At 44.0% G+C, this 26,258-nt stretch overlaps 1 protein-coding gene across 2 annotated transcripts in view; it reads left to right on the top strand.

Annotated features, from left to right (window-relative positions):
- INTS12 (integrator complex subunit 12) overlaps positions 1-26,258 on the top strand; it is a 698,746-nt gene that overhangs the window by 92,161 nt on the left and 580,327 nt on the right. For both annotated transcript variants that reach the window (XM_069630951.1, XM_069630952.1), the window contains exon 2: positions 14,731-14,891. In XM_069630951.1, the coding sequence (XP_069487052.1) occupies positions 14,736-14,891 (156 nt within the window). In that variant the 5' untranslated portion in view covers positions 14,731-14,735. The remainder of the gene's footprint in view (positions 1-14,730; positions 14,892-26,258) is intronic.

Genomic DNA, 26,258 nt, shown 5'->3' on the forward strand with positions numbered 1-26,258 from the left:
GAACCTCGATGTAAAATATCGGCGTTCAGGTGTTAGCAAATCGATTGTTAATCAAATTACAATCCAACCGAAGTTAATATCACAAAAAAAGGCATGTTAATGTGCAACAATAAATAATGTTCGCATTGGTGTTGGGCGTTCTCCCCTAAAAGAGCTCTGTTTATTTAGTGACAGATTGTACATGTCTATAGACCTGAAGCTACAACTAGCACTTGCTTTAAACACCTCTTTACGTGGAGGCTAGTGTGCTTTCCTCTCTCCTGTCTCTTCCTGCTCCCCTCAAGATCTTTATCTCTTTGGATGTTTTGAGATAGAATGATGGTGCATTTGTATTCAGATGATTGAGTAACATTTTTGTCAAAATCTAGTAGGATTTACATACTTCTTTACAGGTTTTTTGTACGATGTCCCCCCAAACAGTTAAAAAAAACAATATCAAATAATTGTGTGGTTTTAAACACACAAGCATAGAAGTATTTGGCAGAATTTATAACCGCAGGCGAAAAATCACTTCAAATAAATGCTCATAAGCGACAGAGTGTAGCGAGGGAGCCTGAACCACTCTAGATGGGTTTGTGGGGTTCTCCCCAAGAGAACATTTTTAAAAGAATGTGTTAAAATTGTACATTTTACAGCACACTGTCTTTGATAAGTTGGGCACCATGACACACAGTTTACTTCTCGTTTTGTAGTGCAACACATGAAAAATGTACATTAGATACCAAGCCACTAACCGTGCACAAGAGCATGTTCCAAAACCTTTTTTATGATGCCATTCCCCACAATATATACCAGTATTATGTCAGTGTAAAGAAACATTCATGCTTGTGCCCGAACATGTCTGTGCGGGCTGGACCAATTTATGCCTGTATTCATGTAAGAACACTCATGTTGAGTTTGACATAATGCCATAATAAATGCCATGCCAGTATGAAAGCATACCGATACTGGCTGCACCAATGTAGGCATGACCCTTTAAGAAAATCTCTCCATACATAGAGGCTACACGTTCACGCTAACAAGTAAACACATTCAGAGTGCTTTCTCATTCCCTCACAGATGCACCCAAACACCACACTACAACATCCAAACTGTATTCTCATTCACATGCACTACCATTCATCCATTCAATCATACATGACTACTACATACACACGACAGCCATCTCATTCATATGCAGACTTAGACATGTCACACAGACCTTTGGCTTAAGCCTTATCAGATATACACTCAAATGTAAACACATAGCAAAACATGATTTTTTGGTTGCCCGGGGTGATAGACACTCTTGCTGTAGGCTACCATGTTGCATGTATGACAGATGTCCGTCCCATTGACAATGCGGCAGAGTGATGCCTGCGAATTGAGGGTAAAACAGGGTATACCCATCAGTATTGTGACGACAAGTGTGAACCCGGCTGAGTGATGTCCAAAATGGATAGTTGGTTAAAAGGACATTGAGACTGTTGAAGTATATGTTTTGAGTGAATGGCCATAGTGAACCCGATTACGGGAGGCTATCATTACAAGAAGGATCAGAGCCTAGCTGAGGTGGATCCAAAGGGGCAAAGAGCAATCGTCCAACATTAAAGATTACCAAAGGAACTTTTTTTTTTGTTTATGGTACAGCAGGCCTTCTAAGGCAAGAGACTTGGCCCCAGAACGTCCTGGCATCATTGAAAGGAACTGTAACCTCATGCTGGCGAGGCACAGCAGTGTACTGTGCTCAAAGCTCCTGCCTTGTCCGGTGCTAAAAACGTGGGGCAGGGACACCCCAGCCCTACCATCCTGATTTAGCATTTGTTGAACACTTCTTTCTTTTCTTGTGAACATTATCCTACACTACTTTGTCTTTTATTTGTAAGGATTGGCAATAGCTTTTTTTTTTAGTATAGACCCTTTTTATTTGACAAGACACCACGGCTGACTTATTATTATTTGATGGTCGTAGCTTGCTCCCATCTTGGATTTAGGTTTAGATAAGGTGTTTTTACCACCCATTATATAGTTTAAAGACTGATCAACTTGTGTCTGTTTTTACTGTTGCCACCATGAGTTGCTTACACCTCCCTCCGATGCTTGACTTGATCTGAAATGAAGGAAACACTGTTAGTCATGCATGTAAAATAATGGTGCATCTCATCACTTAAAGTCTGCGCTACACTGTGGGTATCACTCGTAACTCTAGATGGTGAGTCCTCATGCAGCGCCCTGTTAGTAATTCATGGGGCCTAAGGTGATGATCTGAACCTGGCTGATTTCGAAGGGCATACAAGGCTAGAAGTATGCAATGTAGCCATCCCTTTTTCAAAGTTAATCTGATCTTTGCTATTCCTTCCTTGAGGAGGTTGTTGAGCCACTCACATATTCCGTTTGCTTGTGAGTGATAAGCACAAGAAAACGTAAGCTTTATGTTCAATAAAAGCCCTATTTGTTCAAATAGCTCATGGACAAAGTGTGGCCCAGGATGTGTACAAAGACCGGCTTCGATCCATCGAGAAAAGGGACATATCGACACCTATAGATACATGTCTGCAACATATCGGTGTAATCAATTTGCAAATGCTGATACAGGCCATTTGGATGGGGTATTACTCCTCTGATTGCTCTAAGTGTATACCCAACTGTGAACTTCTGACACACGATGCAATTCACAATGAACTGTGCAACGTGTTCCAATAAATTGGGAACAAACTAATCCTCTCCAGTAGTGGCAGCAAGACTTTCTCGGGTTATATGCGTGGGGTAATGCAGCTGCTCAAGTGCCACTTTCAGTAATGCCGCTGGCAACACTGACTTTCCAGTGCTTTCCTGTCTGCATAAGAGAGAAAGCGGGGGCAGTAGTTTCAAAGTCATCACTCCCAAACATTGGAATTCCCTACCCACCAACATCAAAAATGAAACCTCCTACCCACAATTAAAAGAATTACTGAAAACTTGCCTATTTAATAAATGCTAAACAGAGCTAATACCATAGACGACTATAACCTCTATCATCATTTGTATATACACTGTATGTAACATTACCATTGTTTGTTTGTACTCTTTTTGTTAGATTATAAGCTTGTATTTACCCACTGTCTGTAACTATGCCGTGATACCTCTGGGTCTGGGTGTATAACAAATGTAATGAATAAATAAAATAGTGCATCTGTGGGGGATAAAGAGCACCCCCTACATCCCCAGAGTGCCTACTCTTTTTATAGGGCTCTACCCTGTATCTCTATTAGTTGTGTAATTGACAGTAGATTAAATCCCTCTCATGACAGCATGCTCCTATTTAATACTTCTTTAACGTTTTCAGTTTAGAAACTCAAAATTTCAGAGGAATACGCAACCCTTTTAGCTTCAAGTCTGCAGCCTTTTTCCGCAAAGAAACAAAGTCTGTTTGTTTGGTATGCGCTGTGCAATTTACGACCACTATGGCCACTGGGAGTTGTAGTGCCTTAATGAGCCTGTCCAATAAAGACGCATGTTGCACTGGAGTGCCGTCTACGAAGAGATAACCCCTCCTTTTCCCATGTGACAGCCCTGCGTGTACGGGTGACGTCACATGGGCGGAGTCACTGTACACCGTCACTTGCTGATCTTTGTGTTTCTCAACCGCAACAATAAGCGCTACCAATTCTGCTGCTTGTCTTGAAAAATGGGACGACGGTCGCCATTTAATCTGTATTTTTCAACTGCGGATCCTGAATGCCTCTCCCCACAAATCTCATACATTTTTGACAAACCATCAATAAAAAGAATTTACCCTCAAGCTAAAGCATTTTCTTTCACACAGGGCATATCATAAAATTCTACCTAGTCAGTGTAATTGTGTAAATGAGCTCCTTCTATAGGTTCAGTTAAAAACCTGACTGGGTTCACTATTTTACATCTCACAATTTTAATCGCTGGATTAGAAATCATTGCTTGATGCTCTTTGTGTCATCAAGGTACCTTTTGGGTTTCTCGAAAACAGCAGATAAGGCATGCTCCATAGCGTCTTTGCACAGCCCGTAGTAATACTTGTAGTAATACTTGTGGACTTCTCAATCGCAAATGGGGCAGCCGGCAAAGATTGTTCTCATGGAAAATGTCCTCTCGTAACTGCATCTAAAATCCCACTGTAATACGCAAAGGTTTATACCCTAGGGAGTACTGCTATCATTACTGATCCATTGGTGTGTGTAAACAAATACAATTCTTCACTATATTTGGTAATTCCCAAAATTGTAGCTGTCGGAATTGCTCTTTTTAATTCCTCAAATCTTTCCTCCATTTCTTCATTCCATTCTTTTCCTTACCAAGTCGTGCTTGCAGAAATGGTTTTGTGTATGTGCTGTAGTCGAACACCCAGGCCCTATAATAATTGCATAGACCCAGAAATTGCTGCATTTGCCTCACTTTATTTGGCTTTGGTGTTTTCATAATAAACCCAGCTCTCTCGGGTGTCAATTTCTTTGCTTCCTGTGAAATTAACTGGCCTATGTATAACACCTCTTCCTGGCAATACTGTAATTTCTCCTCATCTACTTTTTATCCTTTATCTGCCAATACAGTCATTAACTGAACAGAGTCCTGCCTACATTCATCCTAGGTTTTATTACAGATTAATAGGTCATCTATGTACTGAATTACTGCACTTTTTAGTTCAATATTACCTAAATCCATCCGTAGAACCGTATTATAACTCTACAGAGACTCACAGTAACCCTGATATAAACGAGTATGTTTTAGTCTTTGTTTGTCTGCAGGTAAAGGAAGGAACGTCTTGTGAGTCCTAGTGCAACAGGTTCGAGAAAAACGCATTTTTCAAATCGATCACCGTGAAATAATTAGCTTCAACTCGGATCCTACACAATATTGTTGCAGGGTTCGGAACTAATGGAAATTCTGCTTCTATAATCTGATTAAGAGGGCGCAAGTCCTGGATAAATCTCCACAACCCCTTTTGATTGTTTTAATCAGATACACTCCAGTATTGCATGAATAGTCCGATGGCACTAAGATTCGCTGTTTAATCAACACTGAGATAGTCTCAAATATTCCTTCATCAGCTTCTCGTGACACGGGGTACTGTTTTGCTCGGGGTAAAATTGCTCCTGGCTTGAGTTTTATTTTAACCTCACCTATTCCCTTCAATAGGCCAACATCATCTGGGCCCGTAGTCCAAAGGACACTTGTCACCTTTTCTATGTCTTCCTGAAAGACGCTGGTCTTTGCTGCATCAGTGCCATTCGCTGTGGGACTTCACTTTTCTCAATCTTTAACCATTATGTAATGCTTATAAAAAGCACTAGCTCATCATCTATACGTTAATCTCTGAGCATATCTTCATCTGTAATGTTAGTCAATCTGTATCCCTCCTCGAGCTATCACTGTTCTCCGTGCTCTGCCTTCGTCATTTACTCCTTCAAGCATTGCTATTTCCCCTCGTACTATAGCTGTTTCCAATCCTATGAGAATAATCTGCCCTTCTTCCTCATCCACAGGTACTTGTGGTCTAAATAACAATTCATCAAGTATCCTCACAATTTCCCCTACTAATCCTGGTAGCCACGTTAATAAAATGCTCACCCCATACATGAAGACTTCCGGATCTACCGGAACCCCTCATAGAGCCACTTGTCCTGTAAATGCCAGTATAAACTATCCTGTATTTAAATATTGTTTTCCTGGAGTGGAGCACACCATTTCTTGATCAGTGAATGAAATCGTCATGTTAAGTTTTGTCATCAAATCTCTAGCCAGAATGTTAACTGGCGTTTGTCACAAATATAACAAGGGGACAGACATGTCACATTCCCCTATAGAAACAGGTAATTTATCAGTCAAAGGAACTCAATTCGTAATTCCAGAGAACCCTTGAGCATTCATGGCAATACCTGACATTGGGTATTTTCCCTCCCTTATACAAGAGAGAGTCGCCCCTGTGTCTACAAGAAAAGAAAGATGTGCCTCCTATCGTCACCTTGACCCTTGGTTCTTCTTGGGGGGGGGGTCTGTTGTTACTGGTAACACTGAACACATCAAGTCACCCTGTGAGCTGTCCTATTGAAGGTACAAATTCATCCCTGTTCCCGTAAAAGGATCCCCTCCTACCACAGTGACACCCCTATCCTTGGTGTTTCTGTTTTCCCTGTGTTCACATTCCATTGTGTCTGCATAGGTGCTTGTTGCGATTGACCTTGCGGTGGGTGCACAGGCACTGGCCCCTGCTGTTGTGCCTGCTGTTGTGCCTGCTGTGCTTGTGGCGCCTATATCTGATAGGATGTGTGATCCTGGGCACAGTATTCTTGTCTTTGTGTGCTGTATAGCAGCAGATGACCTGACGGGGCACGGTCTCATGTCTCCAATATGGGGGAAGTAGGAGGTTAGGATTTCCTGCGGAGGTGCACATCTGCTCCTCTTCATACTGTTAACATCTTTGCTGTTTGTGCAATTGTTCAAAATACCCAACACTCCAAGAGTAAAATTGAGCTACGGATCGGGTGTTCCAGCACAATTTTGCCTTTGTGGGTGGGGTTTAGACTATGGGTCTTGCCAGCTTGCGTTTAAGTTAATTTAAAATGTTTGTTAACTCTGTAGAGTTGGCTGGACTGTGCAATACATAGGCACATTTTGAGATGTATGGGTATAGATATAGATGTCCTGCTGTCATTTGAAGTACTGTTTCACAGTAAAAGTCCTGCCTTGTATTTAAAATATTATTAATGTAAAGATTACTTATAAGCATGACAGTTATGCATTGTGTGACATACATTGCAGTTGGTTCTCCTGGTAGTACTGAGCGTGCAGCAGAATGTCTTCAACGACACATAAACAGCAGCAGGGATGCCATTTACCTGCTTAGCACTAAGCAGCTTCTGTAAAGATGGCTGAATGAATATCTTTACGCGGCACCTATATAGCTGTTAAACAGTGCATCTTTGGCACACAGTTTTTGTTCTCACCCTTCTGCTTTGGGTATCCTTTCACAGGTTTCTTGATGCACGTATGAATTCCGATGTACTCTTTGCCATTTTAACTTCTCTATGATCTATTTCATGCTTGCACCTTTTGGGCGGCACCGACCTCTGAAATGTAGGGATGTGGAGGGAAATTGGTGCTTGCTTCTGAACATGAACATCATTTTAGTGCCACCTGTGGGAACTCTGTGCTTGACTTAAGCATAGGCATGCATTTAATATTGTAAAATGATGCATCATTTTTAACCTTTACTTTTTTTAAAGGGAAAACCCTCATTCTTTTGCAACGGTTTAAAAAATACATGTTGTGCATTTGAATATAAAAGTGCTTGCTTAACTCCAAAGGTAATGTGAAGTGGTACCAGCAAAATTTCCAAAAAATACTATTACTTTTCTGATTAACACTTACATATCAAGCAGATCGGATATATTGTTTATATATAACTGTTATGTCAACCTCACATAAGTGAATTTTAGTAAATAATGAGAAATTACGAGAAACAGTAAGTATTAATCCTACTGAGGATCCTAGAAGTAAACATGAGCGTGTGCTATTACTCATTTCTTGCTACATGTTCTATGTTGAAACAAGCTGGGAGCTAATCATGTCAAGGAGAAATGTTGTCAAATGACCTAATGGTGGTACAGCCTATTCTGTGTAACCTATTTTTGTGTCATGTGGTTGTTGTACTAACCTGGCTAGTCTATCTCATAGACTAAGACGGTAAGACTGCGATTAGTTCAGCATAAATCTCCTTGGAGTTCCTTTTCTGCTTTGTACTCCTTGTCTTGTTCTTAAAAAGCCAATGCTATTCAGAAAAGATAGGGAATAGAGTGATTGAAATTACATGCATAAGAGTACTTCTCTATGACTTGATGGATCTAATGGTCTATTTACCAAGTGTTAACTGCTCAAGAGGATAGAGAGCCCATATGCAAGATCATTATTATTTGGTCTATTTCTCGGTCAGCTTAATAGAATAGCTAGCAAATTTAAAGGCATAACATGCTCAAGATTAAACAGTTCTCCAACCATAAATGTCCTGGGGGTGACCCCTCCTGAGTTTATATGTGTGCAGAAAGACAGTACCAACAGAGGCTCAGGAGAGAGGGGTCGATAAATGATGGCCCTTATCTTTTAAAATAAATCTCACGTGATGAATAACTATAGCTGTGGATTGCTTGAAATGAAACTTACCCTCTTGGCAGGTGATCAACTGCTGATGACAAAGTATTATAGGATAAGGATGGTTTTCTTGGTCTGTTAAATCGCCAAGTAAATAGTTCGGTCCTATGGGAAAGCATAATTCTGATAGAAGGTTTCTCTCTAGAGCCTTTATCTATTAGATCTGCTCTATGATGAAAAACACACTTACCAGTCTTTGCTGCAGAGAGTAGTGAACTGTTCCTCACGGAGACTGCATCTGATTTAATGAAACAAAATGGCCGATTTTTATACCGGCGTCTTTCGATGACGTCATCGCGTAAAAACATGCAATGACGTCATGAGTGTAAACAATCGCTCCCGATCAGAAAGACGGTAAAGATAGTTTGGAGATAAAGTTCGTCTAGTACATTGAAGAGGTCAAAAGAATAGATATCCTTATCAGACCTCAAATATCATGGTAAAGAAAGTTGGGAATAAACCAAGAGTTTATATAGCACTCTAAGAGAATAGATGTCATTATCGCCTCTCTATCACTTGAAGACTGGAGTGATACAGTATGTTCTGGTCGCATCTTAAAAAAAGGGTTCCTATCCAAGCTTAAGTGTAAGTTGGGAGAAGTTTCGGCAATGAATAATCCTCTAGCCTGAGCTCCAGGTGATCTGGTACTTCCCCGTACTGAACTGTTTTAATGTATTCATGAGTTAAGAGAGTGACAAAATTGCTGAACTGATGATGTATGTTAGGAGACAATTCTTCAAACATTATCCAAATACCTTACATATATACATTAAAATGAGCTATGTTAGAATAACCATGTTATATTTGTGCATAGAAATATGTAAACAGTAGCACATAAATTCAGTAACCATGGTGTTACTTGTTACCAATGGGAAACACAGTCATATGTTACATGTTGTTAGACTTTGAATGTCGTATATTTGCACTACACATATATTTCATGAAACTGTCACTCACAGCGGAGGCTCACAATCTGGAATATTCAGGTTGGTTAATCAAATGAGTATAGGTTACCTATAATTGTGTAGAATGCCTGTGATGTGCTTACTGACCATTACATCTTTTTAGATGTCCACTGTCCATGTAACGTTATTAGCTAAAGAATCTATGTCTAATGTGTCGGATGTGTCGGATGATCATATTCTTTAAAGGTAAGGTCCCAAATAGTACTCCTCATTGAGACCTAATGGTGTCATCGCATCTAAATGGTGTAATAGTTCTCTTTGTGCTACATTTTTGGCAATGTCTCCTCCTCTTGGGGATGGATGAACTATCTCCAATATCAGGCATCGTAGTTGTGAAATGTTGTGTCCAGGTAGGTGCACCCACACATGTGAGGTACCGTTTTCGTCGGGACAGATGTGGGCATGCGGGAAGGTAAGCCATGTGTTGTTGGCAGCATTTTTGGGGTGGGTGGGCAGAGGGAGACGTCTCTGAAATTTGCTGGAAATAAACACAATTCTCAGAAATTTCACTCTGGCCACCCACCGAAAACATGCCGCCAATAACACATGTCCTACCATCCCGCATTCCCACACGTGTCCCGATGAAAACGGTACCTCACATGTGTGGGTGCACCTACCTGGGTGCAAAGGGAAAAGGCTAAATCACTGGTAACGCCCAACGGATTGGGTTGTCGAAGCCACCAAGGAAAACAGGGAACCCCATGCATTTCTGAAAAGAAGACACCCGTGGGAATCCAAAGATGTCTGACCTGCGCAAATCTCCCCAGAATGTATTACCCGCAAGCCCTGCGAAAGACCCATGGGTGCCCAAGGCCAGCCACATTACCTCTGACTTTGCTGGAGCTCTGGCTGGCCTGCGTTGCAGATTCTCCCTCCGGGAAAGGACGGGGAATGTCCCGGCCCTCCAACCAACGCTGGGTATGGAGACGTTCAACCCAAATGGTAGTGACACGCTCAAGGCCAGGAATATCACCCCCTAACACCCTGGAGCTCTGGCTGGCCTGCGTTACAGCTTCTCCGTATGGGAAAGGTCGGGGACCCTGCCATAGCTCCCTGAAACCATTGCTGAGCTTCGGACCGGTGAAACCACATGGAAGACAGCCGCCCAAGGCCAGGGACATCAGCCCCGGCCATAGTGGAGCGCGGGCTGGGCTGCGATACAGAATTTTCCTTGGGGGGAGGGAAGTGGCCCCTGCCAGGATTCCCTGGAGCTGCCGCTGTGCTTGGGGACATTACACCCACATGGTAAACGTATGTGTTGCTGGCTTGTGTTACAGCTTTTCCCCACCAAGGAGTCCCGGCAATGTGCCAATACCTCCCAGAAGGGAAAAGCTGTAACGCAGCCCAGCCACAACTCCAGGACGGTTGGAGTTGATGTCCCCGGCCTTGGACATTCATTTACCATGCGGGTTTACCGGCCCCTAAGCACAGCGGCAGCTCCAGGGAGCCCCGGCAGGATCCCCATTCCTCCCCGTAGGTGACATCTGTAACGTAGCACAGCCAGAGGTGCAGCCTGGGCTTGCAGACGGTCAACCCACATGGGAGACAGCTGCTCCCAGGGAAACACCAATGTTCTGCTGGCATCAGGAACAATTTGTGGCCTGCCCCTACAATTGTGTCCCGGCCCACCAAAATATCTCCCCAGATGCCCATTCCCACCCACACCACCAACAATCCAGCCCAAGTCTCGCCCACCCTACTGACAGTGGGCCCTAACCGTAGAATAATAAAAACAGTACTCACATAAAGTTGCAGCTGCTCGCGTAGAAAAAGCTGTAAACAAAGCAAAAAACATTTGTTACCTACGGTCACCCCAGCAAAAACAAATCTTCACTAATACTTTCCACTCACAGCCCCCTTTGCAAGCCATCCCTGATGGTCTACTGAACCTCACCACCCAGTGAAAACACATTTGTCCCTTCCTAGGGGCAGAAATCTGCCCCAAGGGAGGGCTGTATGAGGTGCCCCCACACTGCATTTGGGGTGGGGGGAGAGAGCCACCCCAAAACAACAGACAGGCCCCCCAATGGATGGGGCAGTAGGGTTTGTGCACCCAGGGGGCAGATTGGCACACAACATTGAAAATTGTAGACTGCACTTGAGGGGGCGGCTGAGGGGCACCCTAAACTGCTGGGGATTTTTGTAATGTAAAGGGGGGTGACCCTCTCCCCCACCCACCCCAAATGGAGGATGAGGCATCTCATATAGGCCTCCCGGGGGGCATGTCATGCACTCCTCCCTTCGGTCAGGTGTCCCTTCCTAGGAGCTGATATCTGCCCCCAGGGAGGGATGCATGAGGTGCCCCCACTCCATTTTGGGTGAGGAGGGGGAGAGGGCCATCCCCCTTTCCATTACAAAATTCTCAACCGGTTTAGGGTGCCCCACAGCCTCCCCTAAACTGCTGCCTACCATTTTCAATTTTTTTCTTTGTTTGCCCAACTTCCCTTGGCGCAGATGGGCACATTAGTGTGCCATCTGCCCCCAGGGTGCCCAAAACCTACTACCCCACCCATTGGGGAGCCTGTCTGATGTTTTGTGGTGGCCCCCATCCCAAATGGATGGGGGGCACCTCATGCAGCCCTCCCTGGGGCTCCTATGTAGGGCTGCATGAGGTACCCCCCCCCCCCTCCATTTGGGGTGAGGGGGTAGAGGGGCCACCACAAAATGTGGGACAGGCCCCCCGGTGGGTGGGGTAGTAGGGTTTGGGCACCCTGGGGGCAGATTGGCACACTAATGTGCCTATATGCGCCAAGGGAAGTTTGGTAAACAAAGAAAATGGAGGGGGGCATCTCATTCAGCCCTCCCTGGGGGTGGATAAGGGTGGGGCATCTCATGCAGCCCTCCCTGGGGTCAGTTACCCCTTCCTAGGAGCAGATAACTGCCCCCAGGGAGAGCGGCATGACATGGCCCCCAGTCCATTTTGGGTGGGGGGGGCACCCCTTTCCATAAAAAAAAAATCCCGGGTGGTCTAGTGGAGGGGCACTCCCCAAAAACAAACCATCTATTTATTTTTCTTTGCTTTTTTAGTTTTTTTGGTCCCATCCCTAGGGGCAGATGGGCACCCATCTACCCCAGGGGGGGCCCCCTAACATGCAGGCCCCATCCTTTGGGGGGCCTGCTCACACTTTCCTAGTGGCCCCCACCCACGTCTCCATATTGTGCGTGTTTATTTTTGTATCCCCTTCCCTGGGGCAGATGATCACCCATCTGCCCCCAGGGGTCTCCATAGCTGTGAACCATGCTTTGGGGCCTGGGGGGGAGGGGGCCTGCTTACCTAGTAAGCATCCCCCTCCCCCGCATCAAAAATGGATCCCTGGTGGTCCAGTGGCATTGCTGGCCACAGATCGAGCACTCTGCGCTCCCGATCCGCAAACAGCAATGCTTTCACAAAAGGTGTCGTCGGAAAGGGGAGAAACTCCCCTTTCCGACGACACCTCCCTCGATCTCCAGCTTGAAATACAGCTGCAGATCGAGGGAGAAGGGAACTCGCCATCTCTTTTCACCGCGGCAGCCGAAAATGGCTGCCGCAGTGAAAATACTTTGTTTCATGTCGGCGTGCATTACGCACGCTGACGTGAAACTGAAGATAATCCAACCCCCGGGCAGTGAGGAGGGACCTCCCCCACACATAGCCCGGGGGTTGGATTACAGTTTTGTGTGATCCCTGCAGGGAACACACAAAACAGAGTGCCTAAAAGGGCGAGATACCTCGTCATTGGCACTTAAGAGGTTAATGGAATAAGCATGAAAATAATTGGTAAATACAGGTAGAATTGGAGTTTACACACAATTGTGGTTGTGCAATTCAATGAAGAATACTTAACTGCAGGATGGTAAAGTGGTGATAACAGTAACAATATGTTTTAAACATTTAGTTTTCCAAACAGATAATTATGGAATAAGGGTGATGTTTGTCTTCTCCTCCCCTTGCTTCCTTTGTTTTTGCCTCCCCTTTAGTCTTTTTTGGTTAAGATTGACATTTGTCAAATTGTACATTAGAATGTGAAATGAAATAATTAAAGATTGTATGATTATTATAATGAGATTCGTTATTGCTTTTTAATTGGAACACAATACAGCCCTGAAGAAGACCTGTAATAGGTTGAAACAAGTGTCTGCTGTACAAGCACATTGTGCATCTCTGAATAAAACAATTTTTTAAGAGTAATAAATCTGGAATTTTTACAAGCGTAGTAATAAGATTGTGGTAATGGCGCAGGCGGTCGTTTGGGTTATCCTGTTTTGCATGTATACTAGTTTGGCTATCAAAGACTTTAGCTGTCAGAGTGGAATGACTGCTAACAGCAAAAAATTACTTGCAGTGTTGTGGATCTACCAGACTCTGAGAAACAAAATGGGATTTATATTTAAAAAATGACAACCAGTAAATTGGAAATAAACTGCCATAAAATGCCGCTCCTCTGGCAATCTGCCGCCTTCGTCCTGGGCCTAGTGTGCCTTGTAGTAAATACGTGTATAACTACAGTTTATATGCGTTGGCTTGACTATAAGTGGACTCAAAGAGCTGTGTACTCAACTACAGCCCCCCTCTCTCCTAGGCTAAGCCTCACTGATCGACCGTATCTACCAAACCTTTTTGGTAGTTCAGGCCTGTACATCCAAGAGTGAGTCTTCTAAAACTCCCTAAGAAGGTAGTTTAGAAGAAATTTTTTTTTAGCCGTGGACTTACCAACATTTTTAGTGTTTTCCTTTTTTCCAATAAAAAGATGGCTAAAGAACATAACACAGTGTGGGAAAATACTTATTAGTATTCCCGCCTATTTTCAGCAACTATCTTTAGGCAAAAATGAAACTACTGGAACAGAATTTGTTTTATTCTCAGACACAGGTTTTATTATATAGCTGCAGTTACTTCCACATGGTTGCACACTTTTGCCACAGGAACCAACTGTCCTCTCATAATCTATCTGTCTCTGACTCTCCCCCATTCAAAGAAGAGCCTTTATACAGTTCACAACTAGTGTAGTCTTTCAAAAGGTCTTTGATCCATACATAGGCATGCACCTAAATTGCAAAGTAAGGAGTTCTAAAGCAAGATATGTTCACAGTTTTCTGTTCCAGAGATCCTTTGTCAGAAACCGACTTCCAAAGCCTACTATTCTTAATACAAAGCTCACAACAGTCCAAATGTGACCATAAGGTGGGCAGAGACTTTGGCCACATTTTGGTTTCAGATCATTATTAACAGCTTAAGGAATTTGTCAACATTCTTTGCATTTGTATTTTATTTGAATGTTTCAAAATGTCTCCTTCCCTCTGCCCTTTGCATATTGTCATTCTAGATGTTTATTTTTATTGGATGTGGATAGATGAGCCGGTCTAAAAGTGAAAAATACTGTACTTTCTTTGACTTGCATAGTGCTTCAGTTTGAATTGTCGGATTCACCTGGTTTGTGTTCCTACACATTCATGAAACATTTTCAGCACTGCACTATGCGTGATGTCTTTCAAGGAAATGTACCATTTTTTAGGAATCAAAAACTTGTGAAGGTGTACAGGACTCCATTGCATGCAAACCTCTGATTCCCTTGCCACGTTGAGACAATATGCAAGGTTGATTAATCATTTGTATATACATGTTGCAATGAGTTTGTTTTTATTTCAGTTACCATGGCAGTTTCAGTGAATTCTGAGCTTGATCCAGTATTTGTGAAGGCACTGGGATACTTGCATTCCAAGAGTAAAGATTCTGCTGAAAGATTGAAGGCTTTGCTGGATGAGTCTTTGTGTCGAGGAAGTGATTCCAGCTATCGACTGCTACAGAAGGTACCTCTGGTTTGATAAATCAAGTCTTTGTACTTCTTGCTATCTATAATACCCTACGGTGAAGATGATTGATCCTACATTCAGTTTGAAAAATATTGGCTGTGCCACCAAATGGGTTCATATTGTAACTGGCATTTCAATTAACTTGTATCCCTATTCTTTTTCTTTTTTTCCATATTCGCTTATGTATTCCATCTGCAAGTCTAACTAAAATAATCAAATTGAGGGATGGAAATGGTTGAGCTAAAACTGCTTATTTATTGGCAATTCCTTTGCAGCATTATGTTTCATTGATGGCTTTGCTTTTATAAATTGCTTTTATGAATGGAAACCAACCTTAAGTAAATCAGCCATACAGAAATCCTGATTCAACTGGCAGTCTTCATTTCTTCTGCATGGTGACCAAGGCAAACAATATATATTTTGATGTCACAGGGTCTTCTCAGTGCCTTGTAGTTTACGTCTCTAGATGCAGAGAGGTTGACACCCAACTAGGGAGGCTCAATGAGTTCCAAAATGTATCAAAAGTACCGGGCTCTGCACACGCTAAACAAATTCCTCATGAAAACATTCCATTCAATTTATTTGTTCCTTAAGCAAAGTGAATGGTTTATTTCTCTTACATTCTTTTAATTATTATTATTATTAGGGTATTTATTGAGTGCAGACCTAGCTTCAGGAAGCAACAGAGTGCTTTACAATCCTAGAGGGAAGAGCACAGTGAGGTAAGCAGATAAAAAAGGAGTGGGGAGCTAACAGGATTGCGCGGGAAAGACAACAAGGGAGCAGATCACCAAGTCTCAGCTAGGGTGAGGAGTGCAGGGTGTGTGGACCTGATGTTAAGGAGGAGCCATTCCTTGAAGAGGAATATTTTGAGCTCTTTCCTGACCTGTGGACGTGATGGGGCAAGTCTTATGTTGACAGGGAGGAGGTTCTACCGTCTTGGAGTGCAGACAGAGGTCAGTCTTCGGGTTCTTTTCTTCTTGCACTGTCGTAATTCAAGTCTGCATATTTCCTTTTTCTGGTGGATCGCAGGCCTCGGGAGATGCTGAGTTTCTCATTGTGGTAGCTTTCGGACTTCAGGATGACTGCCTTCTACATGATGCAACAGGATTTGAAGATGATGCGTGCTTGCGGTGGGAGCCAGTGGAGCTTAATGAGGGTCGGGGTGATGTGGTCGAAGTTACAGAGTCCTTTAATGAGTCTTGCTGCATCATGCTGGGCACATTTCAGGGGTGCCAGATTACTCACTAGAAGGCCTTCCAAAAGGGCATTGACACCATCCAGGTGGGAGAGGACCAAGGCTTCGACAGAGGATCTAAGGTTTTTTCCGGGATTAAGGACTTGATTTTCGATAGGAGAGAAAGTTGGTACCAGGCCGTTTGTGTCTTTCTTGCTATGTGCTGTTTGAACGAATGGGAGGTGTCTGTCAATGTTGAACCCAAGAAACCTGGCACAGGAGGCCAGTTGGGGTGTGAATCCATCAAGGTTCATAGCAGAGAGCCAGGTCTGGATGTCGGGGTGTTTGGTGTTGTTGGTCAGCAGTATGCTGACTTTGAGAAGTCTTGTGCAGTTCGGAGATTTGTGGTTTTTTTTATCAGATGCATTCATATTCACAATGTTACACTCCATCTCTGTGCCCCCCAGTCAGCCTCAGATTCACATTTTCAGATTCCTAGTTTTCAGATGTGTGTCTACTTCAGGTGTCCAAGCAAAATTCATGTTGCCTTGTAATGGCATACCTCAAAAAGCAAGGATTTAAAACTGACAACTGCCTATGGTGTTGGTTGTGAAAGAGATTGCCTTTTGGGCAAGCCGTTTGCTTGGTTGTAATGCAGTATTATCGGTCTCCTTGTTTGCACTCAGTGCACCGTGAGACACCCATGCCCCCAACACTATGGAACCTCCTCCCCGTCGGCATCCGACTCGCCCCCATGCTCCTACAATTTAAGAAAATAACTCAAGACCCACCTCTTCAAGGAGTCTCTCCTCCTCAACACCTAGGATATCATGTCGCCGCCCCCACGCCACCTGACTCACTAGACGCCACCCCACTGTACAGCCGTACCATTCCTCTGTGCCCCTCTGTATCCTACCATTCACTGTATATCTGTTCTATTGTTAACTCTGAAAAGCGCTCCGTTATGCATCTGTACTGTGGTATACCTCTGTAAAGCGCTCCATTGCTTCTCGAAGCTAGGTCCACACTCAATAAATCCCATAATAATTCCAGGGACACATCTGCACTTGTCCTATCCTGTTTAGAAATCATCCATCTATGACATTACATATTTTTGTACACCATTCAGTTTGGGACCTCTGCAAGCTTGAAGCGACATTTACACACGTACCCATTTATTTATTTATTTATTTATTTTATAACCCTAGCACTTCTCGTGGCACTTTAAATTCAGTATTTATATGAGCCACATAAGATTTACATTACATTCGTGTTTAAACAGAGAGGCTCATCATAACAAATATCAACAATTTGGGACCACAAGTAGCTGCCCTCACTGCAGACAACGTCCTAAGAAAGGTTGGGTTGTTTTGTTAACTTAGACCCACATAGCTGAAACTCAAGAAGCTTGAGTGAACGTCCACTTTGTTAATTCCTTCTTTCTTTATTTTAATGTGCAGTGCTCTTGTACGATTCTCATCACTGTTGCTATCACGCTTAACTTTTGCGTGTTTGTTACGTTGCGTATGTTACACATGTCCATACAAATGTGATACTATTGTACATATCTCTTACTGGATTCTTTGGTTCTTGACTCCCTTTTCTTCCTAGCCAAGTTTATTCTACAGCCCATGGGAGAGTGGCTCTGTACGTTTTACTGTAAGAGTCCTTAGCAGGGCATGGTTACCCCAATGGTGCCCCATTATGTCCCAGGGCGGATTTATGTTCTCTTTTGGCCGTGCGTCTAGGCTGGTAGCAGCTGTCTTTTATGCAAAATGCAGTACACCGTGCAGAACTGTTGTTTAGCTTGGTTCCTTTTTGACCCGCTTCCCCAGGTACCTAAAATGGAGGTTGCCTTGCCCTCCACTAAGTCCTGAGTGGTCACATGGCCATACCTTATCCCTTTGTGTGTGCTTGGGAAAGTGGGCCTACAAGCCTACCGGATGCCAGTCACCCTAAACTGGAAGCTGTAGCAGCCTATACCCGTTCTGTCTGAGATACACCTGTCTGGGGAGATTGTCGCTTTATCCTTTGTGTGAAACCCTTCTATGAATCCTTGAGAATACCTGAATTGGTGAACATTCTCATCATTATAAGGCCAATTAATTAGTCCGATGTTTTCTTATTTAATTTTGATCTGCTCACAAGTAGATTGGTTGTCTTACATACATATCTGTCACTGTGCACTAGTTACTTGACCAGCATGAGTGAAAAAGTAATAAACTGAAATGGTGCTCAGGCACGGAGTGAGTAAATATATGGAAATGAATAACTGTACAAAATATTATTTAACCTATTTAATTCCTAAAACATGTATTACTTTTGTGGAGTTTCATTGGAAGGTACGTTGTATTTGTATAGACAGTAGTTCTGCCCGGTAGTGTTATATCGACTTGATGCTTTAGAGTTATTTGATCTGGACTGGCTGAACGCTCTGCAGGGGTATTTCTGGCGTTGTGTGTTGCGTCTTCCTCCATCCACATCTATAGAATATTTTGGCCTTGAACTAGGATTACTGTCTTGAGAGCATTGGCGCTCAAACGCAGGGGGGAGCTATTCTTAAAGGCCAAAACATCCCCTATATGCTCTCTATTGAGTAAGCTGGGTGCAAACTGTTGTTTAATACATGAAAATCGAAATGAATGTGGGTTTATTCGAGTGGTAAAAAACCTGTTTCCAAACATTCACTGGATTCCAATCTTCCAAAGGTGTTTGAATTTAAAAATTATTAAAGGGGCCTTCTCCCGGTGGTTGAGCAAGTGGGACTGGACAATGAATGATGTGTATTTACAGAAGTTACAGAATGATAGTCCTTCTACACTCATAAATCATAAGTTCATGAAACCCCAATGATATCTCTTACGATGCCCTGCGAGGGTTTAGACTATTGTTACGCACGAATCAACTTCCGGTGAGATCCATCCGGGGTGGCCAATGGAATATCCATCGAGATTGTAGATATTGTAGAATATGTGGGATACCAGAATGCATTGAAACGGCCAGACATTTGATGACTGAGTGTACAAAATCGGGCCACATATATATGACCGTTCTGGGTAACTTCACTCACGACTACAACTCTATAAAAACTGTTGAGTTCTGGACATACTGCTTGAACACGGAATGTGAAGCTGTTCACATTGCCCTAAAGTCTGATGTATAGTTAAAAATCTGTTGGGTAATACTCATTGAAGCAAGACCACTATTGGTAAAGTAGGTACTTTAATGACTGCAGTGAGAAAAAGATAGTCCCATCTCAAAAACCTTTAAAAAAAGTTTTAATTACTAATTATGATGCCAGAGAGTTTGCATACATGAAGTAAAGATCAAATGAATTTGAAAGTGAATATGTGATGCTAGTTCCATGAGTTTTAATATGAATTGGTGTATTTTATGTGGTTATTTACTACATGAATTTTGGATAATTACTGGGTTTTATTATTCGATTTTATTATTCAAAATGTTGTTGACAATGTTGGATAATAGCTAAGTTGTGTACATGATTTTGTGTATTTATTGATTTTGTAAAAGTTCATTAGAACTAAATTTAAATAAAATAAACTGAAATGGTGCTCACACACAGAGTGAGTAAATATATGGAAATGAATAACAGTACAACATATTGTTTAACCTATTTAATTCCTAAAACAAGCATTACATTTGTGGAGTTTGTGTGAGCAGTTTTTCTCTACAATCTTGTTAATTCATGAAGTTATTTTCCAAATGTGTTTACCTTCTAAATGTAGATAATTGTAATTGGGGGGGGGGCAATAATAGGCCACTAAGAGTGGTATTGTTCCAGTTTGCAAGAGGGAAGCTATTGTTTCAAATCTGTTTTTTTGCAGGTAAATATATATTAAAGTACTGCACTGTAATACACATTCCTCTTGGGCAGTAATGAATAATTTATACTCCATAGAATACCTAAAAATGAATTATTACCCTACAATGGGCTGCTTAGATTAGTAAGAAAAGAATAGCGTTCACAACATAATATGAAATCTAATAATGACCCTGTCAGGGGATAGGGAGAGGGTGAGGGAGCAGGAGCAGGAGGAGGAGGAAGAGGAGCCAACACAAAGGTGTAGGGTTCTTAACATTCTCATATGGATAGATCAGCCTTCATCCCACCCTTTCTGTTTAATAAAACATGGAGAAGGTCCCTACCTATGAACCCTAACACTAAAATATATAAAAATATGTAAGATAATTGTCTCTGATTCTAACCCAACAAGTTCAAAAATAGGTAATTTCCAGTAAAGGCAATCCTTATATTCAGGAATTGGCTCCCTTCCCCTGAACCAATTCAGGAAGCCTATGGGAGTATGTAGTTATAATAATGTTCTTGTTAAATGAACAAAACATGCCTTTCCCACACAAAGCGTCTTCCTTGGTAAAGCAAAATGTCTTATCCACAGAATGCTGTTTTCTGAATAGCAACACGCTGCCATGACCCTAGCCCCTGGCCCTCACTGGCAAGTCAGCCTTCCAGTTAGGGCCAGGTCAAAGGCCTTAAAACCTTATCCAAGTCTCTCTTGGAGTCAGTCCTGGCGCTTCTGGCGCCAGGCTCATTACCATCATGAAGACCAACATCGGAATGGGACTATTTACTTGGGACTATTTAACTTGGGGGGTGGGGGGGGGGGGAGTTCAGCCAACATGGAGGCACACACATAGCTCAGTTACAAGGAACTGAGCTATGCGGTCTAGTCTTTTGGGTGTGGCAGGCTTGGGACTACTTTACCTGGACTACTTTGGGTGTGGCAGGCCTGGGACTATTTTACCTGGACTACATTACCTGAGACTATTTAAACCGCACCCAAACAGCAGAACCTGCTTTGTGTTATTCTGCTGTGGGCAGCGTAACGCTCACTGTGTCCAGTTCTTTGATGCCAGTTTACCTGAAACCAAGGACCTGCAGAGAGAGAAAGAACACTACAAAACTTACCTGGAACAGTATCCTGTCTTCAATCCATCGCTGACTTCAGTTCCACTCACCTGAAGGTACGAACTCCATCATCCGGCACCGCATGCATCCTGGAATACCATAACCTGGAACGAGGAGAAAGAAAGACAGCATTAGTAAGCGTTTACTAACGTTTCCTCCCGAATGAAGAAAGCCACACAATTCTTACCTGGGTAGTCATCTCCTGGTCAGTATCATTGCTGGAACATTACGGCGCTCGGCGAGGAACATCGTAACCTGCAATGATGGAAAAGACACAGGTTAGCAATATAAAAGGCGAAACAGCGCCACGCATCGCGCATTACTCACCGGACAGCATCGCGCACACCGCGCTTTCGCCTACCGCCCCATGCTCATCTTCAAACTGCATGACAACTTCAAAATACCTTTCCATACCTAAAAGGAAAGAAGCAAGACCTTCTTATTCTAACTAAGAGGAACATAAGAACTGCATATAAAGACTGTAAAGCAGCAAACCTATGGAGTCGCAGGAGGCCTGGATTCCCACAGGGGGGCTTGCACCAGTGAAATAACTTGGTCGCTGCTCGCTCCCCACATCTACGTGCCCCTGCCACGAGGAGCAGGACGGAGAATCCACCTTTTACAATGTTAAGGTGAGGAGAAGGCCCAAGGGGGAGGAAGGGGTTGAGGCCAAGGGAGTTGGGAAAACATAAAGACAATCTGGTATTGAATCCAGCTCTCCTATATTGCAGGCCAATCTTTAACCAGAGGCCTTACCAAGGGACCGGGAGAGGGTTCGAGAGTGCAAATCATCCAACCAGGGCTGGGTGGCATCCCCGTGGATACCAGGTGAGCGTAACACACACTTACCTTCTCCACAATGTCTTTTCTCAATGAGAAAAACAACTGTCTCTTTCACAGAACCCTTTTCTCAGGATGGCAAAACCAAATGATAGCACACTTTTCTCAAGATTATGTTCCTCTTTTACGCAATTGCTACTTTCCTGGTATACTCCCCTGCCAGAAATGTCTTAACTTCTTTAACTGAAAACTCTTGACTGAAGGAATCCTGATATCCTGGTTAACTCTCCTGGCCGGAATATCTCCTTTTGACTCTCGTAGATCCCCTGGTATACTCTTCTGCCAGGCATCGCTTTCCAAAAAGGATCACAACCTGTGTCTCCTATCAGGTCTTTCTGCAATCTTCCTTCCCCCTTTAGGCATCACGCATTCAAAGATCTTCAATAACTCAACTTTTTGACTCCAGTGGTTACTTACACGCATTTCCCTCATGCAGACATCTCATATATGAGGGTTTGTCCACGCTCTGGCTGTCACCCTTTCTTTGAGTCTCTCTTGGCTCTTGGCAGTACTTGTCCCAGATTTCCCCCAAATTATATTTCGTGTCAGGACAACTGCACAACTCGTGCTGTCTTCTCTTACAATGCCTCTTGGTTTATGGCAATGTGGTTTCCAAGTTTCTTCCAACCAACATCTTATGTCTGGAGAATTTTACAGCGTTTGCCTCTCATTCCCAAAGTCTTTTGGCTTATGGCAATGCTGGATGCAGGCTTCGCCGAACTACCATCTCATGTCAGGCGAATTCACCATGTTTGCCTTTTCCATTTAGTTCTATTAGGTTGGGTCGGTATTCAAAAGTACTTTTTGTATGCTTTACGCATATCTGCACATGCTGGGGCCCTCTTCACTGTAAGGCTGACTCGCCGGCTCTTTGTGCTGCGGTTGAGAGATGCTCACGAGAGGCTGGCTCCCCTTTAGTGGCAGAGTCCTGCGGGGTCTCTGTGTTGGCTCTTCCTGCCTTCGCTGCTAAAACGGTCACTGTTTCTCAGCACCGCATCTCCACATATGGCTCCGCTGCACATCATCTGCTTTCTCTTTACTGGAGCTTCTCTCCGAACACTGCCAGCTGACTTCTGCCGTATTTTGCACGTTTCATATTTGTCATTTATATAGCGCCTTACGCCAAAGCGCTGTAAAAAACCCATGTACAGTACAATAGAGTGATAATGATAAAATAGGCACCAAGTACAATGAAAGTCTCACCATACAATTAAGATTGTAGTAAAAAAGAATTCAGAGCAACACGAAAAGTGGGATAAGAATCGCAGAGAAAGAGGGAGAGCATTTCAAAATAGAGTATCAAGCAAATAATAAGTGCAGAACCGTGAAGATGCGCAAGGGAGACTTGGTAAAGTTAGAAGAAAATGCAACTGGGAGCAGAGAGCACGAAAGGGAACAGACAGAGGATGTGAGATAAACAGGACCAAAGAGGGACTTGAATACAATAGAAAGAAAATTGAATTTCATTTGAGAATGAAAAGGTAGCCATCGAAGAGAGGCCAGAGAGGTAGAAATGGAATCACGGGTAGATGAAGAATCCAAGAGACGAACAGAAGAATTAAAAACCGACTTTAGAGGAGCTTAAGCGAGAAACGGAAAACCAAAGAGAAGTACAGAACAATAGAATAGTTGTGAGAAAATTAAAGATATTAAATTCACACCTTAGAAAGGCAGATTGTCCAAACACAATCCCCCTTTTTGGGTGCGATTGTGCCTTCTCTGCCTTCTCCAGCAACAACAAAAAAAGGAAAAAAAATTGCTGCCGCCATAAAAAGAGAAAAGGGACTTTATGCTGGTGGCCATTTTTTGTGTTTTTCTTTTTTTTTCTTTTGACGGGAGATGGGCTAGCACCGAGCTCATCTCCCGTCAGATGGCAAAAAAATTAAAACTATCTGCATCCTGGGAAATCCTGGGGTACAAATAGCTTTCACGCCCCGGCAGGGGGCCTACAAAGCTCGGGCTGGTGGGCTGTTAAAGCCCATGTACGCCCCCCACCTACTGGGGAGTGAAAGCTACAATCTTAGTGGCATTAAAGTTAGGAGAGACCTAACTTTCCGAATGTTAAAAAGGTGAAATCAACAAGAGCGGGAAGTGATAGCAATGTGGCAGACAAAAGCAAGATTGGTATCAAGATGAAACAGAACGAAGGGAGGAGGAACAGGCGAAAGAATCGTAATAGCTGGGAATTGGAGAAAAGTTTTTGAAGGATTAAGGACAAGAAAGTGATCAGACATCCAGGTCTTAATAGCAGAGACAGCCTTGAAGATTTGAGCGAATAATAGATATGAAGGCGGAAAAAATAGGAAGAGTTGGGTATCAACAGCATAAAAATGAGACAACACGAAAGAAGAGATATTTGCTAGTGGAGAGGCATAGAGAGAAAAATTAAATGGGCCAAGAACAGACCGATGTGGAACACCATGCAAGAGAGGAAGAGGATCTGAGCAAGTACCGTCCCCAAGAGACAGGGTACGTGAGATTAGATAAATAATATTGAAACCATGCAAGTACAGAACCAGAAACCCCCAAAAAAATGAGGAGACTGGAGAAGTAGTGAGTGATCTACTGTGTCAAAAGCAGTGGATAGATCCAGAAGTATAAGAATAGAGGAGTGTTTAACATAGCGAGAAGAGAGCAAAGAGTCATAGACAGAAAGAAGGAAAGAGTAGATGGGTCCAGAGAAAGTTTTTTCAAGATAGGAAGGATAATAGCAAGTTTAAACAAAAGAGGGAAAGTAGAAGTAGTATGGGAAATATTAAGAAGACTGGTAAGATCAGAATTAAGAGAGGGATCGATTTTTGGAATAAGAGTAGAGTGAACAGGATCTTTAGGAGAAGCAGTAGGATGAGGTATCAGAGTTAGAAATGGGTGAGGAGGAAAGATCCATAGTTGGAGGCAAGTGCTGCATGCTCTAAACCGCCTGCTAGGCCCTGCGTCCCTCCCTGCTCCGGGATGGGTGGCACCGGGTGGCGGAGGCACCCCAACGGAGCGGTGGATGTCGGGCGGCTGGCCCGATTGGCACCGGTGAGTATAGCGAGCCGATAAAAGACCACGGACTGCCCACGCCACGAGGCCTGAGAGCGCAAACCCCAGCAGACGGATGAGATCGCGCAGCACTACCCTGCCAAGGCGGAGTCCCAGGCGGGGCTTCTGGAAAGCGAGCGGCTCAACTCTCCAACACAGGGCCATGACAGCGACACAAGAGTGGAGGAGGGCCGGTAGACGAAAACAACACAAAGGAGAGCAGTATTCCCCAGATGCCCCCTCATCCCCAGACAACGGCAGTGTCTGTGCAGACCTCCCCAAATCGACCCCACGGGGCTGAGGTCCGAGGCGATCAGGCCGGGAGGCTGTGCAACGCTTGCATCTGTCATCCTCCAGCACATTAGCAGATTCTACAATCCGGGACACTCGGAACTTCCGAGGCCCAGGAAGAGATGGGGTGGAAGTAGGCTTGTACCCCCCATTCACCAGATCAACATCAGCAGACCCGGTGGGGCTGGGGAGACCCCGGGGCCTGCAGGGCCTTCAAGCTGGGGGCAAGGAGGCCTCCTCCCTGGCAGACAGCAGGGGTAGCAGCGGTGCCCAAATTCAGAGATCCCCCAGATGGGAGCAAATAGTCAGACCCCCTAAGAGCAAAGGGGGGGGGGAGCTGGACAAACCTAGGGTAGAGGCCAAACCAGGGCCCAATCTGGAAACACGTGCACAAACATCCATCTGTGCCAAATAGAGGGGGAGCTCGTGCACACCCCAACACCGGGAAAAACACCACTCCGCAGCCAGGGGGCACAATCCGCTCCGGCACTAAACGCAGGTGCTCGCCAACCGGCTGGAGCACACCATATAGGACAACAGCACCCGCGGGGATGGGAACAGACACGCAACGGGTAGACGCACGCTACCCGTAAAAAAAGCAGCAACCTCCTGGGGGAACCGGGACGCAGGGAAAGGCGCAACTCGGACCCTGCTAAACTCTGACCAATAGCCAGAACAGCCCAGGGCGCGAGGAGCCTTAGCGGCGCAGCTCAGGCCAGGAGGCTCTTCAAATTGCAGGCATAAGCTACATAGGGGCGCAAAAACAGGGGCAAAGAATCCTTACCACAGGCCAGAACCTCCAAAAAGAGTCAGAAAGGTGCACTAATGAATATATGGGCTAAGCTAAGAACTCGAACCCAGTCGGGGTTCTCCCCGCAACAAACTGGCCTCCGAACCCCAGGGCTGTCCCTCCCCACGAGGAACAGGATAGACCAGTAACGCAGTCGACGTTCCAGCATCTCCTCAGCGAGATTGTGGACAAGATCACCACCAAAGGGCAGCAACAAATGAACGCACTGAGAGAGGACTTGGCGGAATGTCTGCAGGGGATAAAGAGGGATATTAATAAAATCGAGGAGAGGGT

This window comes from Ambystoma mexicanum, chromosome 6q, assembly GCF_040938575.1.
Source record: "Ambystoma mexicanum isolate Mex_15411 chromosome 6q, UKY_AmexF1_1, whole genome shotgun sequence".
Taxonomy (NCBI): Eukaryota; Metazoa; Chordata; class Amphibia; order Caudata; family Ambystomatidae; genus Ambystoma; species Ambystoma mexicanum.